Here is a 14,096-nt window from a genome sequence, read left to right as displayed (position 1 = left end):
GCCGACCCCTCCCCACGTCGGGTCCCATTATGGGGTGTGTGAGACTTGGCTGGAGGGTCATATCTCACAGCCGACCCCGATGAAAAGAGCTCTCTATGAATGTTCTGTTCAGCAACTGGCAAAAAAAATGTTACATTTTTTGGCAAGGAAGCGCGTTTGCTGACAATAGGAAAATATTTTGGGAAAGAGAAAGTAAACACGCCAATGAGGGTACACGGGTGAATCGCGGGGAGGAATTTACGCTGCGCTAATGGGCGGGGGAGGATTTCCATTGGGAGGATTTACTCACTCGTAGATGATTGCGTTAGGGAAATCACACGAGATGGAATGGAAATCTTTTTTTTTTTAAATTTGATACAACTCAGGAATGAATAATGATTGAATTCATGTATGAAAAAAACTTGTCCTGAGATGCTGATGTGAATAAATGGCTGTTTGTCTACAAGTGTCGTGTGATTGGCTGGCGACCAGTCGTGGGTGGATCCCAATAATCGTCTTTAATAATAAAAAAAAGGTACAGAACTATTATATTAGGTATGGTGAAAATTTGGAGGTGGTTAAAATGATTTATTTGGCTGATTAATTAGATTTTTTCTCTTATTAAAATTCATTATCAAAAACAAATTTATGAATATTATGCAGTTGGATAAAAATATTTTTCCACTAATTGCTTGTGAAAATAAATTAGGGGTTATGAAATTATCTTTAACATTTTATATTAAAATAAGTCAAGGCCTAGCTATACATACATCTATTGTAAATAAAAACTTTTTTACATGTATTAAGACATTGATTTCATATATTATTGTACTGATTTGCAAAATAAATGCATTTTATTTTATAAAACCTGTTTTGAAAACAATTATATTTCATGTAGTGTGTAGTATGAGGATTTCAATGAAAGCAAAACATGAAATTGAATACACCCCTAAAAATGGACAGTATATTTTTCACAATTATTCCTATTTAATTGACTCCATTTTAGTTTTAGCAAAGCAGGCCGGCCTATTAATCAATTTTTGAGTTTACGAGGACTACAGAAGCACTTTTCCCGTCAAAATTCTCGTCCTAACAATCTTTACGATTTTTTTTCTGGGTCCGCAAACGTACTCGGGCAAAAGTTTTCACTCAAAGAGCATTCGCAGGAGAGTCGACCTTTGTTTGCGCGCAACAAAAGCTGGTGTGACGTTGCCGTGGCGACGGGCGCCGGGGCAACGGGCCGCGCTCGCCCGCCAGTATTCCGTTACCACGGTTACCTCCCAGCCAGCCGAGCCAAGGGATTGACGGGTGAAGGCGGGGGAGTGGACTGAGGGGCGAAAGAGGTGAGTTTCTCACCATTCATCATTCATCTTAACTTCTTTTTTCTTCGTCTTCTGAAACTTCTTTTTTTCTTTCGTCTTCTGACGTTTTCTGGGCCTTCTTTTTTTTTTGGGAAGTTCCGCGTGAAGCGAGTGGACGTTTGAGGAGGGGGAGGGAAAAGCGAGTGAGGTGAGGAGAAGGGGGGGGAGGCACAATAGTGCTGGAATGAGGTTGAGAACATTCAAAGCAGGAGAAGCTGGCGGGGGGCAAAAAGGGGGCTAAAAGGGGGGGTCCAGTCGAACGAGGTCACTCGCCGCTCTTTTTTTTTGTTTTTGTTTTTTAACTCCACCCGCACAACTTTTAACAGACAAACGCGGCATTGTTTTCACTTCCTGCGCTGGCGTAGGCATGGAAATGCTGACAATAGTCTTGGACAGAGATAATTTAATGTGAGATTATGAACAGAAATGTAAGCCAAAGTATCAGAACATGCTGAAATCATGATGGCAAATCCACAATTAGCAGCATTTGACGATTTGAAGGCTTAAGGAGGATTCGATTCCTGTAATCCTTTGCACACACAAAAATATTATAGTAGCAATCTTGTGCAGTTTCATGCTTCAGCTATCGGGAAAAAAAAGCGCAAAGTCTCGAAAAAAGTTGAAGGATGTCTGAAATAAATGGTGATTAGTCATCTAAAATGGTCTCTCAAATGTGTGTCTTTTCAAGGACTTTGGGGGGGGGGGTCTACTCATGCTAGTAGGTATGTCTACCAAATTTCTTGTTTTAGGGGTGGAATTTTTAAATAAAAAAATCGTCTCAAAATTACCAAAACAAGTTGGCTTCAAACCAAGATGGAGGACTTTAATATCATTAATGGAGACTTTTTTGAGTCCACTTTGTCCGCCAAATTTGACGTTACCAGTTTTCGAGGCTGAATTTTTTAAATCAAAGCCAGAATCTGCGTCCAAAAATGACCTAAAAATTGGATTGTTAGATTGTTGGATTTAGTCAGTTCAAACTACAACGGAGAGAATAAGAAAATAATTTTTCAAGTTGGACTATTGGAGCTCCACTAAAAGGAAGTGAAAGCTCAAAGACGTTCCCTGGCAAAATTGTAGCCGTGTCTCGGACTGGCCAAACATTTGGAATAGGTCGCCTGGTCCAAGAAGAACAAGGAGCACAGCTGAAAAGCCCTACAGTCGCCGCCGCACGGCGGCCTGTCGTCGTAACCGACCGTATAGTGAGCAAAGTACGTGTCGAAAACTTCAGACCTGGTCCACATTTCCAGACCCAGCCGGAACAGGCTGACCGGTCGCAGGTCGGGCAAGCCGAACGCGTCCGTCATGACGTACTCCAGCGTCCAGTCGGCCCGTTGCCGGAGGTTGGCTTCGGTCAGGTTGAGGAAATACTGCCAGATGTCCTTCGTGTGAGAAACACGCTTTTTTTTATGCGGGACGGGGTTGTCGTCGGAAAATTTTCACCCTCGCGCTCAAAATTAATTTGACGGCGATCATTGTCAAAAAAGGGCGTTTAGAGCTAATCGTCGCAGATTTGATTACCGTATTTTCACGACTATAAGGCGCACATAAAAGTCTTAAATTTCCTCCAAAATAGACAGGGCGCCTTATAATCCAGTGCGCTTTATATATGGACCAATACTAAAATTGTTATCACGATAAAATAAAATAAATCCGTCGATAGGGTACACCATCCTCTACAGCTCTCACAACTACGGCAAGCAGCTCCCGACTCTACTATTTTCCCCGTGTAAAAAGTACTGCGCAGTGACTGCTGGGATTTGTAGTTCTTTTGTCAATACACCCAATGGATTGTGGCCTGTTTACATCGACATCAGCACAGCTTGACGAAGGGTGGCAGGCAGCGCCGGGCTAGTAATGCTAGCTACTAGCTAGCTACTATTTGTGAATGGATTGTGGCTTGGCGATCAGCATCAACACAGCCTTGCGAAGCATCGAACACAGCCACTGAATAGTTACGCTACCTACTAGCTAGCTACTATTTGCGAATGGATTGTGGCCGCCTGGACGAACGTATAAAACTCAGCGTTTTTTCGATGACTAATTTGGACAACTGTTCAATTCGGACACAGAAAATGAGGACTTTGATGGATTTGTGGATGATGATGACGTGAGTAAGTTGTAAAATGGCTAAATAAAGTACAACCGGACTCAGTTTTGCTTCCGTTGCCTTTTTAAAAACGTGTTTTTAGCGTGTAGGTGTAGCGTGCAAGAACTATATATCCCAGCAGTCACTGCGCACCGGAAAAGGAGTCTGGGGCTGCTTCCGGTAGCCAGCGCTATTGCGGTTCGATCTTCATATATAATATATATGCGTCTAAAAAAACGGTGCGTCCTTTGTGTATCCAAAATACAGAAATAGCACTCGTTACTGACACTGCGGCTAAAAACACGATGCGCCATTTAGTCGTGAAAATACGGTAGTTAAGTACTATGATTTTTTATTTTTATTTTTACTCCATAGCATTATTTGTGGCCATAAAATATGTATATCCCAAAAGGTAATGTTCTTCCAGGGGTCAAGTAAAAATAATCAAATAACCTAAATTACGAATAACGTAATACAGCGTTGGTATAGTAGTACTTACCAAAATACCGTGGTCTTTTTTGTCGTAGAAATATAAGCGCACCGCCGGGTTGTTGGAGTATGGCGCCGAAGCGTCTTTGATGGGCGTAACCGCCGCTGATACGAATAAGGAATTTACAGGTGTACCTAAGGAAAGAAAAAAAAATGTTTCATCTATTCGTCTTTCACCATGACAATAAATATTGAAATATTTTATTTATTATATTTTTAAAATTATTTTTTACACAAAAAAAATAATGTTTCATCCATTTGTCTTTCACCATGACAATAAATATTGAAATCTTTTATTTGTTATATCTTTAAAATTGTTTTTTTTACCCCAAAAATTAATTTGTTTCATCCATTCATCTTTCACCATGACAATAAATATTGAAATCTTTTATTTATATTTTTAAAAATATTTTTTACAAAAGAAATAAGCTGGAAAAATTGAAATATTTATTGTTTTTAATTTTTTTTTAAATTCTATTATTTTTGAAGGAAAAAAAAAGGAAAATAATTTGGAATATTCCGAATAAGTTAAAACACTTACTTTACTTTCGCTGCCCATAAAAGGCTTTGATCCGTGTATTTTTTTGCGGTTGGTGTTATTTAGTTTTATTAACTTTAAGTCAACATTTTGTCTTTTCAATCAGGTCTGAAAGAATTGCTATGTTAGATATCATTTGAGTATAACATGTCAATAAAGTGACTGGAGTATTATCATCCATCTTTTAATCGGAATAGCGTTAGCATCGACTCGTTGCCCTTTTTATTACCTTGCTCGTTTAGGAGAACCATGACGCTGTCTTTGTGCGTGTGTCCGTAAAAGTGTCCCGTAATCACGCGGCTGTACCGCCGATAGATGGCGACCAGTCTCTCGTTGTGCTCCTCGCGGAGGGCGGTCACGTTAGCGAGGAAGGGCAGGTATCCCACCGGAATGTGAGAAATGATCAACACCTGTCGAACAAACGGCGACGTCAAGCAAGCACGCGCGAGCGTCACCGGCGAGGTCGGACCTTTTCCGCGTCGGCGTCCGCCTTCTTCAACGTGTCTTCCAACCACTGGAATTGTCCCGCCGGGTCGGTGACGTTGGCGGTGACTTGGTCGGGACCGTAGTAAAGGACGCTGTTCACGCTGACTACTCGAAGGCCTTTCCGGGTGAGCTGGGTGTAGAAGCCGCCTGGGGAGAGAAGAATTTAATTGATTGCTTTTATTGTTATTTTACAAGTATAATGAGATTCAAAGGTTTGGGACTTGGTGGGAGACCTTGTGAGAGGGTTTTTAGCGCTTCGTCCTGGAGCCAAGGTTTCCAAAGGCGGGCAGCGGCGCGGTAGATGTCATTGGTGGACGTCGGCATTTGATCCTGACAACAAGTACACGTCTACATTTAGACATTGACACCAGTGACAGGGTTTTTTCCCCAGAAGATTTGATAGTATAAAAGCTTAAGAGCTGATTTTTTTTATTCCATTTTTTTTGTATTCAAAATATTTTAAAAGAAATAAAAAAGTATAGAGATATATATAGATTCTTCTGTTTGTTCTTTTTTTTACTTTTAAAAATATAGGATACACCGTATTTTTTGGACCATAAGACGCACTAGGCAAGAATGCCCAATTAAAGGGGAAAAAATAAAAATTGCATTTTTGGGGGACAGTTTTTAAATTTACCAAAATCAAACAATTTAAAGAAAAATAGTAAAATAGGGAACAACAGGCGAACTAGGCAACTCTTAATGTAACATTACACTTTTTTAAATGATAACTATATAAAAAATAAAAAAATTAACTGCTGTCGGTGAGAGGTAATAAACAATAAAATACATATGTTGCACTTGAATATAAATTGAACGCCCAGCTAAACTACGAAAAAAAGGGAAAATAATAGTCCGGAATATACGGAAATTCAAATTGAAAACAATTAAAATAAGAGAAAATTAAAAGTTTATTTTTTTTATTCATGCCCAAAATTATACTCAGTGTTTTTCTCCATAGTTTTCTCCTCTAAAACATTTTTTCTTTTTTAAATAAAAACTAAAAAGAAAATATTTGCTGTTTTACTTTGCTCTCTGATTTATTTTAATGGGAAAAAAAACAAAGAACATTAAAAAGAATATTAAAAATGAAAATCTTGCTTTTTAACCACCTGTGGCCAGTAATCGTGATTTCCCACGGCAGGAAGGACGGTGACGTTTGGGAAGTATTTCCGAATACTTTGCGTCATGTTACTCATCACTTGGATCACCATGGCTGTGGAAAGCTCACTCACGGGAACGTGAGGAGGACTATCTCTGTGGTGGTGAAACGACATCCGCCATTAATAACAAAATCTGACATTCATTTCAAAAGAGGAAGCATTTTAACGGTACCCGGTCCAAATGATGAAGTCGTTGGGTTTTACGAGGGTGCTCATGTGCTCGAAGGCCGATTGGATGAGACTGTAAGGCGAGTCGCACAGGAAGTCCCCAAACGGACCGGCGCGTGAGGCGGGTTCCCCTTTGGAGGAGAAACATACTTTGGTGGGGTCCTCTGCCAGGTGGTAGGTGGGGTCCAAATGGAGGTCGGTGATGTGCCAGAACCTTCCTACCAGAGGGATTATTCACATTGAAACACTATTTTAACTCTTTGTAGGTCACTTATTCAACTCATTCGCCCTTCCCAGTCAAAAAGGATTGAAGGTGTCGAGTTATGTTCTTTTTTTTTTTAATTAACTTTAGTGTTATTAATGTCAACCACCACAGTGGATTTCTCATTATTTTCATTTTAATTGTATTAATTTCATTTTTATTCAAATTTTCTTCATTTCTAGTTTTAGTTATTCATAGGAGATATCAAAATACGACAATTATTCAAAAAGTGAACTTAAAGAAATGACAATTGAGACTTCGTGTCAAAATGACGTCACCCGTTGATTGAGTCATTGAAAGCAGCCTTGTAGACCCACTGTAATGTCCGAATAAAATTTGTTTTCTTTTTTAAACAACCAAAATATTTATCGTATTAAACGTAAAAAAATACCCTTTAAATACAAAATACACGTTTTAAGACATTAATGCATTGACTTAAATAATAAAATGAACTAACAAGCTAACAATTCACAAGAAGCTAACGCTTTACGAACCAACGACCTGACAGACATTAATATTTCGAACTTTGACTACCACACGTCTTTGGTACACCTCGCCTGGTTAAATTTAACTCAAATAAACTTATTAGCGTTTTGAAATGGTATTTATAGACCGTCGGTTCATGAATTTGCGGTACTTATCGGCCATGGCGGTACCTTCAAAGGACATTAGTTATAGCACGAACTTCTAGCGGCGGGGGGGTCTCACAACACTCACCTGCGTCCCCAGGGTCGGCTCTTTTTCTCGGGGGAGCCGCCTTCAGTTGTCCGGCGGCGTACAAAACCAAAATAAAACCGGCGAGTGGCGTCTTCATGTCGGTAAAAGTTAAAAATGCAAGAGTACGGCAACGTGTTTACTTGTTTGTTTACGAGCCGAAATCCGGAAGTTGGACTGGTCAGCCTGTGACGTGTTTGGTGTGTTCAAAGAAAGACCGCAAGGCTGCAATTGATTGGCGGAAACGGCTTGTCACGTGACTTGTAAACACGTCCCCTGAGCTGATTAAACCTGCTTGCTAGCTTTTTTAAAAATTTTTAAATACCTTTTTATACTACTTTATTGTACTTCAAACATGTTTTTAAAAATAATTTTGACGAGTAAACGTTTAAGAATCACACAGCTAGTAACAATTCCAAAAGTTTTCACAAGCAGAGCAATAAAATTAGCCGATATATCCATAACTTTTAAACAAACAACACAACACAATACAACAATTTGGTCAATAACTTAAAAACCGAAAATGAGTATTTCTTCTTCTTTGCTTTATTTGACCAATTTGCAAAGAAAGGCCGTTCAATATGTCTCAAATGTTTCCATATAAAAAAAAAAGAATTACTTTAAAAAACAAACATGTGCAGTCTGGTTAAGGAGGAAGATGACGATGAAGATGGACCGTTTACGCCTTCTCGTAGGTGCGGACGGCGTGGATGTCATCGAAGGTCAAGTTCTGAAGCAGATTAAAAAAAAACCTCAAATAAATGTTATTAAAAATAAAAGAGACATTCTCAATTGACCTTACCATGACCAGCTTGCCATCCTTGATCTCCCTGACAAACTTGGTCTCCTTGCCGTCCCACTTCTGCACGTGGACCAGCTTGTCTCCGTCCATGCTGACTGTGGACTGAGGAACGCGTCGGCTTTAATTTTGAAAGCCCGCGCGTCGGGGCGCGGTCTTACCTTGCAGTTCCTGTCGTCGGCGGTGGTCTCGTCGAACTCTTCCCCCAGCTTGAAGGAGATCTCGGTGTTCTTGAAGGTGCTCTGCGTGCGGACGCTCACCTTGTCGCCGTCCTGGCTGATGATCACCGTGGGCTTGGTCACGTTGCCCACCTGCCGGGTGGCGAAGCCCACGCCTAAGTGGGCGGAGATGCATCCAGAGGTCAATTTTTGTTCCATTTTTGGTCATTTTTTGAATGGCGCTAGACGCCCAATCCCTCCAAAACGGATTGTACGTCAAATGGCGTACGATGGGTTAACTAACACGATTTTTTTTTCTAATGAATGAACTCCCACCTCTGAGACTTTCACTTCAGTCAAACCCTGCTAAAATATAAATAGGACTTTTCAAAAACACCAAAAATGTGATAGTGGCCCAATTTTAAAAAGGAAAAATTACTTTTTTTAATGAATAAGATTTTTATTTCAGGAAATATGATGTAATACGAAAATGTATGATCTGGAAATGGAGTGTTCTTGTTAATATAAATATATTGTAAGTTTCTTTATCATAATATTACATAAAATGTACACACTATACCTTCAACTGTATTGCCCTTACAAATATTTATATATTTTTGAGTGGAAAAAATGAGGGTAAACCTATAAACATTAACTGAAGCAACTATTATACATACTATTATACAACAAGGCACTGTAAGGTCGCCCCTTCACCCACTTTTCCCCCCTTTCTCTCCAAAGCGCGCGCACTCGCAGCCAACGACGGGGCGCCGGATTACCGCTCACCCCAAAATAAACCACTCCAATTTTTTTTTATCTAATGGGGGAGGGGGGTGTTTTATCTGTGCAATATTGAGTTCACCCAAATATAATATTAGCCTACGCAACGATACATTTCAGTCTCTATTTATAAACAAATACTACAAGAAACTACTGGTCTTAAGCCCCACCCACCCACCAAAATATTGATATGAATTAATAGAAGTACTCACCAAGGGATTTCATGTACTCGTCAAAGTTTTCGCTGTCCACCAGCTTCCAAGTAGCACAGAAGGCGTCCACCATCTTGAAGTTTTCGTGCACGCTGAGCAGGCTGAAGTTCTGACAAGAAGCGAGGCCCCCCCTAGCCGAGGCTCTTATCGGGGGGCCCTATTAGTACGCGGTCAGGTGGGCGGCGACCAGATCCGCGTTGGATCAGGAGACTTTTTTTTCATTGGCTCGGGAATTTGGGTCACAACTCGGACGGACCGCCGCTGGGGGAAGAAAAAAAATTGGAATGTTACGGGAGCGTACTGCTGTTGCCAAGCACACCCAAAAAAAGTCCACTATCACATTTTAAAATGAGAGGATTGGGTAAAAATATGAAAATGATAAGAATCACATTTTTAGATGATCGTTAATTCCTTTTTTTTGTTTTTTACAGGATCCCAGTCACTTTTTTGTATTAAATATGAGCCTTTGTTAGTTATCAATAGCCTACAGTTAAAAATATGATCACTTTTTCACAAAATATGAAAACTATCATCTATTTATTAGTGTAGCAGCAGAATTTTGAGATTGAAAAAAATTATTTTACCTAGAAAAAATTTAGAAGTATGACTTCATCAAATTGAGCTCAGTGTGGTGTATTGATTGATGATGTCATCACCAAGAAATTAGGGAATATGTAAGCTTTCTGAGTGCCATTGACGACGATGGATGTTCAATTCAAAAATTATGTTGGGTTTAGTTCCTCTCTAAATCTTACGCATGCAACCATCCGTGACGGCTTTGTTGGACGGTTCTTTTGTCCTTAATTGCATTAAAGCCCCCGCCCACTCCGGCCCACCCTTGCCTGAAAAATAACTGTCGTTTGTATTCATTCATAACAGACATTGACGGGAAGAGACGTCCAATCCGTTTAGAATGGGTGGTTTGGCAGCGATCGTACGATCGGTGGCAAAAATTCCCAGTCAAAAGGGATTGGACGTCATTTGCCGTCAATGGCAGCCAATACTAACGGGAGTACTTTTTATTATCAGCACTTTATACCATTTAATGGTCGCTGAAAAGGGAGTTTAGTGTGAAAATCCATTCACGTAATCTATGGCATCATTATTTTGTCAAACAGGCAGCAAGCAGTACGTGATTGTTTTTCGAGGGTCCCTTAGCGCCCTCTGTTGTCTATTTTTAAAATTACGTTTAAATTACAAAACAAAAAGTATACGCACTAAAAAAAATAGAAACAAATTGGAGATAAGACCGTATAGCGTCATTTTAATAATTTCATAATAATTATAATAATAAACAATTTAATAATAATAGCGAATAATCTCATGAATTCAAACGCAATCATTAGCAAACTTATTTTGAATGGACTGCCAATATCGTGGGAAAAAACAGATTAACTTTCCCCTCTGAAGTTAATTTTAGTTACAGATATTTTAACAGGAATTATTAAATTTATTTCCGGAGAAAAGACCAAATCCAAACCAGTGTTCGTTTCCACTGGTGTTTTCAAAAATAAGAGCAGCTTGACATGTATACGTAATGATTAAATATGTTTCTAGGGTTTAAATAATAATATGTTGTACCTATAGAGTTTGTTTTTCAGACCGAGGCCAAACAAATGATTTTCGCTTAAAAACGAGGTTCAACGAGTTGGTTCTTTTGTTTTGATACAAAACAGATCACTTGAAGCCTTTGACTTCCGGGTTGTCACACTTCCTCCGAAGAATGGCCGAAGCTAAATTTCGATGCATTGAGTGTAACGAAAAAGCAACGGAATTACACCGAGACTATAAAAACGGGATCCTAAAGATCACATTATGTGTGAGTAACCATGTAACATCTTCTAAATAACGAGTTATTTAGCTTGTCATCGACGTAAATGTGATAAAACAAACGAAAATACTGCCTCAAAATGACCGCCCGTCGCTACTGTCCTCGGCTTTACGACGTTACGTTAAGTACTACACACGTTTTAGCTAATTTTCACTCATTTTCCTACATAATTACATCACGAAAACATTTATTTTCATGAGTTGAGATTGTAAATCCAAAATTTGCTCGCGGCACAATCGTTTGACAACAGACGTTAGGATTGTTTTACCGGTTTACTCCACAAGAGGGCGTTAATACCCACGATACCCTCCCTTCATACTAATAATTGAATAGTAGAAAACAATTTGTAAGTGGGGTCCTACCTGTTTTTAGGGGTCCTGCCAGAAGCCAGTGGACAAGTACATCGAGTACGATCCCGTCATCATCCTGATAGACGCCATTTTGTGCAAGACGCAGGCCTTCCGTCACATCTTGTTCAACACTGGTTTGGACGTAAGTTTTTTTTGGTTTACTTTGTTTTTCAAGATGACGACACTTGTCGCTTTTCCAGATCCACTGGAAGCTGTGCGCGTTCTGCCTGTTGTGCGAGGCCTACCTGAGGTGGTCGCTTGAGCGCGGCGCCAAGCCCACCGGCGACCCCACCGACATCATCCGCTGCGCCAAGGAGTGGGAGTTCTACGGTTTGGTCATGTCGGCTGCTCTGGGTGAGAAAGATGGTTGCACTGAAAACACAACATTGTGGGGGTGCTTTTTGCTTTCTGGCTCGTTTCCTAGGAGCGCCTCAAAAATCACAATTTACAAAAAATACATCCAAAAGCATTGTGGGTACACGTACATTATGTACATATAGAAATACAAGTACATGAAAATGATCATTTGGGGAAAAATAAGTGTCACAAATTAAAAATAAGAGAAAAATGTGAAAATCCTTCATAAAAAAAAAAACCAAAATGGATAAAAAAAATAGAATATAGTAGTTTAAAAAAAACATTTTAAAATGAAATATTTGTATTACTATTTATTTGCATTTGTCTCTTTATTTTCTAGTTTTATTTTAGGATTTAAAAAAATTACATTTAAATTTGGGATTATTTTATCATTTTTTCCTTAATACTTTTTTAGGGAAATTGCGGTGCTTTCTTAATTTTTTTGTTTTGTTCACTACCTAGAGTTGACGGCGTTTTGCGCCGGCGTGCTGTTTTTCCTACGGGTGGCGGCGGCGTCCGGTCTCGACGGTTGCGGCGGAGGGGGCGTGACCCCGCGCCGCCTCCTGCGAGCCGTGCTGCTGTCCCGTTACGGCCAAGTCCTGCTGGTGCCCGCCGTCATCTGGAAGCACGACTACGTGACGCTCTGCCTGGCGTTCATCAAACTTTTGATGCTCACGTCCAACGCGCAGGCCGTCCGAGGTGAAGCGCTGTCATTTCGCGCCTTCAAAATAAGATCGCCGGTGACTTTTATTTCTTTTCTGATAGTGATGCTGAATTGCAGGAGGACCTGGGCCTTCTGGGCCGTGTGTACGGGCCTGCTGGCGGAAAGGCTCGCCGCGTGGGCGTGGCGCGGGCTCTAGGGGGGCGCCATGTTGGATTCAAACACTTATTTTGAAAAGAAAAAAATATACGCAAAAAGAACTATTTATGCAAATGCATATTTATTTTGTTTTAGTATTGATGAACTGTTTGTAAATAAAAAAATGTGCTAAAACAAATTATTTTTGGTATAACATCTATTTGAAAATGTGACAACATTAGTAGAATAAACTTACAACTGTTTAAATAAAACTTTGCTAAAAAATATATTTTTTGGTATAACACCTGGTTGAAAATATGACATGAATATATTAGGCAGAATAAAATGAAATAGTATATATTTTGTTTTAGTATTCATGAATTTACAGCTGTTTTTAAATAAAATTGCTAATATATATATATATGTATTTATATACGTATATATATATACATATATAAATTATATATACACATATATACATTATATATACACATATATACATTATATATACACATATATACATTATATATACACATATATACATACATATATACATACATATATACATACATATACATACATATATATACATACATATATATACATACATACATTTACATACATACATTTACATACATATACATACATACATATACATACATACATATACATACATACATATATATACATACATATATATACATATATATACATACATACATATATACACATATATATGCACATATGTACATATATATATACACATATATATATACATATATATATATACATATATATATATACATACATATATATACATACATATATATATATATACATACATATATATACACATATATACATATATTAGTATGGCATCTGATTGAAAATGTGACAATATTATTATATTATTTTTTTAATAAATACATTTTTAAAGAATATGCTTATATGGGAAAAAATATATAAATATACATAGAGTAGAGTAGTGATTAAAAAAGAGGAAAGGTGCATTGAAATGCTCTGCTGCTTTGAACTCACTCACTTGACAACAATTGTTCAGCAAAAGGACTTTGGCAGGACTGGGATTTGTGGCCAACCAAGATTACGTTAATCTCTTTTAATCCGCAAACGGCCGCACTCCACTCTCACTCAAAAAAAAAAAAATCCCTTTTTTAGAAAAAAAAATTGCCTGTGTTGGACTGATTAGATACAACGAACGGCCTCTGAAAACATGCAAAGTAGCTCATTAGCATACACGTCTTCGCAAGAATTGCTTTTTTGGGGGGGCGGGGCCTACTTTCTTCATTTGAATTAAGCAGACGTTCCTAAAATACATGTCAAGGATTAGTTACAAGTTTGTTTTTTTAACTTAAATGTACACTTGATAGCAAAATGGTGCATTTGTAGTGACCCAATTTTGGGGAATTTTCCTCTAGGGGGAGAAGATGCAGCTTCAAAGGCGGTCAAAATGCGGATGGACGCATTGAGATGCCAACAGCGTGGAGAACGAGAGCGCCAAAAGTAGGCCGCCACATGAAAAGCGACGAGGAGAATCCTTCCT

At 38.8% G+C, this 14,096-nt stretch overlaps 3 protein-coding genes across 4 annotated transcripts; 1 reads left to right on the top strand and 2 right to left on the bottom strand.

Moving 5' to 3' along the window:
• Nucleotides 1–1,726: 1,726 nt before the first annotated feature.
• smpdl3a (sphingomyelin phosphodiesterase acid like 3A) lies at nt 1,727–7,464 on the bottom strand. The gene is made up of 8 exons (XM_077587769.1): nt 7,253–7,464; nt 6,278–6,491; nt 6,055–6,199; nt 5,176–5,272; nt 4,926–5,089; nt 4,686–4,866; nt 3,929–4,053; nt 1,727–2,722 (listed from the first exon to the last, which is right to left on the bottom strand). Exons 1-8 carry the CDS (start codon nt 7,347–7,349, stop codon nt 2,393–2,395), a joined length of 1,353 nt encoding a protein of 450 aa, XP_077443895.1. The 5' UTR covers nt 7,350–7,464; the 3' UTR covers nt 1,727–2,392.
• Nucleotides 7,465–7,773: 309 nt separating this feature from the next.
• Nucleotides 7,774–9,367, bottom strand: LOC144064775 (fatty acid-binding protein, brain). The gene is made up of 4 exons (XM_077587575.1): nt 9,199–9,367; nt 8,210–8,382; nt 8,052–8,153; nt 7,774–7,979 (listed from the first exon to the last, which is right to left on the bottom strand). The coding sequence occupies exons 1-4, from the start codon at nt 9,269–9,271 to the stop codon at nt 7,929–7,931; spliced, it is 399 nt and encodes a 132-aa protein (XP_077443701.1). The 5' UTR covers nt 9,272–9,367; the 3' UTR covers nt 7,774–7,928.
• A 1,542-nt stretch (nt 9,368–10,909) lies between these two features.
• On the top strand, nt 10,910–12,855 carry arv1 (ARV1 fatty acid homeostasis modulator). Of its 2 annotated transcripts, none has more exons than XM_077587572.1 (5): nt 10,910–11,017; nt 11,402–11,521; nt 11,580–11,733; nt 12,199–12,435; nt 12,518–12,855. In XM_077587572.1, the coding sequence occupies exons 1-5, from the start codon at nt 10,922–10,924 to the stop codon at nt 12,709–12,711; spliced, it is 801 nt and encodes a 266-aa protein (XP_077443698.1). In that variant the 5' UTR covers nt 10,910–10,921; the 3' UTR covers nt 12,712–12,855. The 2 variants fall into 2 exon arrangements, with proteins under 2 accessions (XP_077443698.1, XP_077443699.1); XM_077587573.1 differs by having other exon boundaries at nt 12,502–12,736.
• Nucleotides 12,856–14,096: the final 1,241 nt, after the last annotated feature.

The sequence above is a fragment of the Stigmatopora argus genome, chromosome 19 (genome assembly GCF_051989625.1).
Source record: "Stigmatopora argus isolate UIUO_Sarg chromosome 19, RoL_Sarg_1.0, whole genome shotgun sequence".
In the NCBI taxonomy this organism is placed as follows: Eukaryota; Metazoa; Chordata; class Actinopteri; order Syngnathiformes; family Syngnathidae; genus Stigmatopora; species Stigmatopora argus.
The sequence above is the reverse complement of the archived record's forward strand: the minus strand, read 5'-3'. Positions and strand labels throughout refer to the sequence as shown.

Coding starts and splice junctions, on each gene's coding strand:
- LOC144064775 (XM_077587575.1), bottom strand. CDS start 9,271: ATGGTGGACGCCTTCTGTGCTACTTGGAAGCTGGTGGACAGCGAAAAC. Junction 8,154..8,209: donor CCGACGACAGGAACTGCAAG/GTAAGACCGCGC, acceptor CGCGTTCCTCAG/TCCACAGTCAGCATGGACGG. Junction 7,980..8,051: donor AGGATGGCAAGCTGGTCATG/GTAAGGTCAATT, acceptor AATCTGCTTCAG/AACTTGACCTTCGATGACAT.
- arv1 (XM_077587572.1), top strand. CDS start 10,922: ATGGCCGAAGCTAAATTTCGATGCATTGAGTGTAACGAAAAAGCAACG. Junction 11,522..11,579: donor TGTTCAACACTGGTTTGGAC/GTAAGTTTTTTT, acceptor TCGCTTTTCCAG/ATCCACTGGAAGCTGTGCGC. Junction 11,734..12,198: donor GGTCATGTCGGCTGCTCTGG/GTGAGAAAGATG, acceptor TTCACTACCTAG/AGTTGACGGCGTTTTGCGCC.
- smpdl3a (XM_077587769.1), bottom strand. CDS start 7,349: ATGAAGACGCCACTCGCCGGTTTTATTTTGGTTTTGTACGCCGCCGGA. Junction 6,200..6,277: donor GACTTCATCATTTGGACCGG/GTACCGTTAAAA, acceptor TCACCACCACAG/AGATAGTCCTCCTCACGTTC. Junction 4,054..4,685: donor GGTTCTCCTAAACGAGCAAG/GTAATAAAAAGG, acceptor TTCTTTCCTTAG/GTACACCTGTAAATTCCTTA.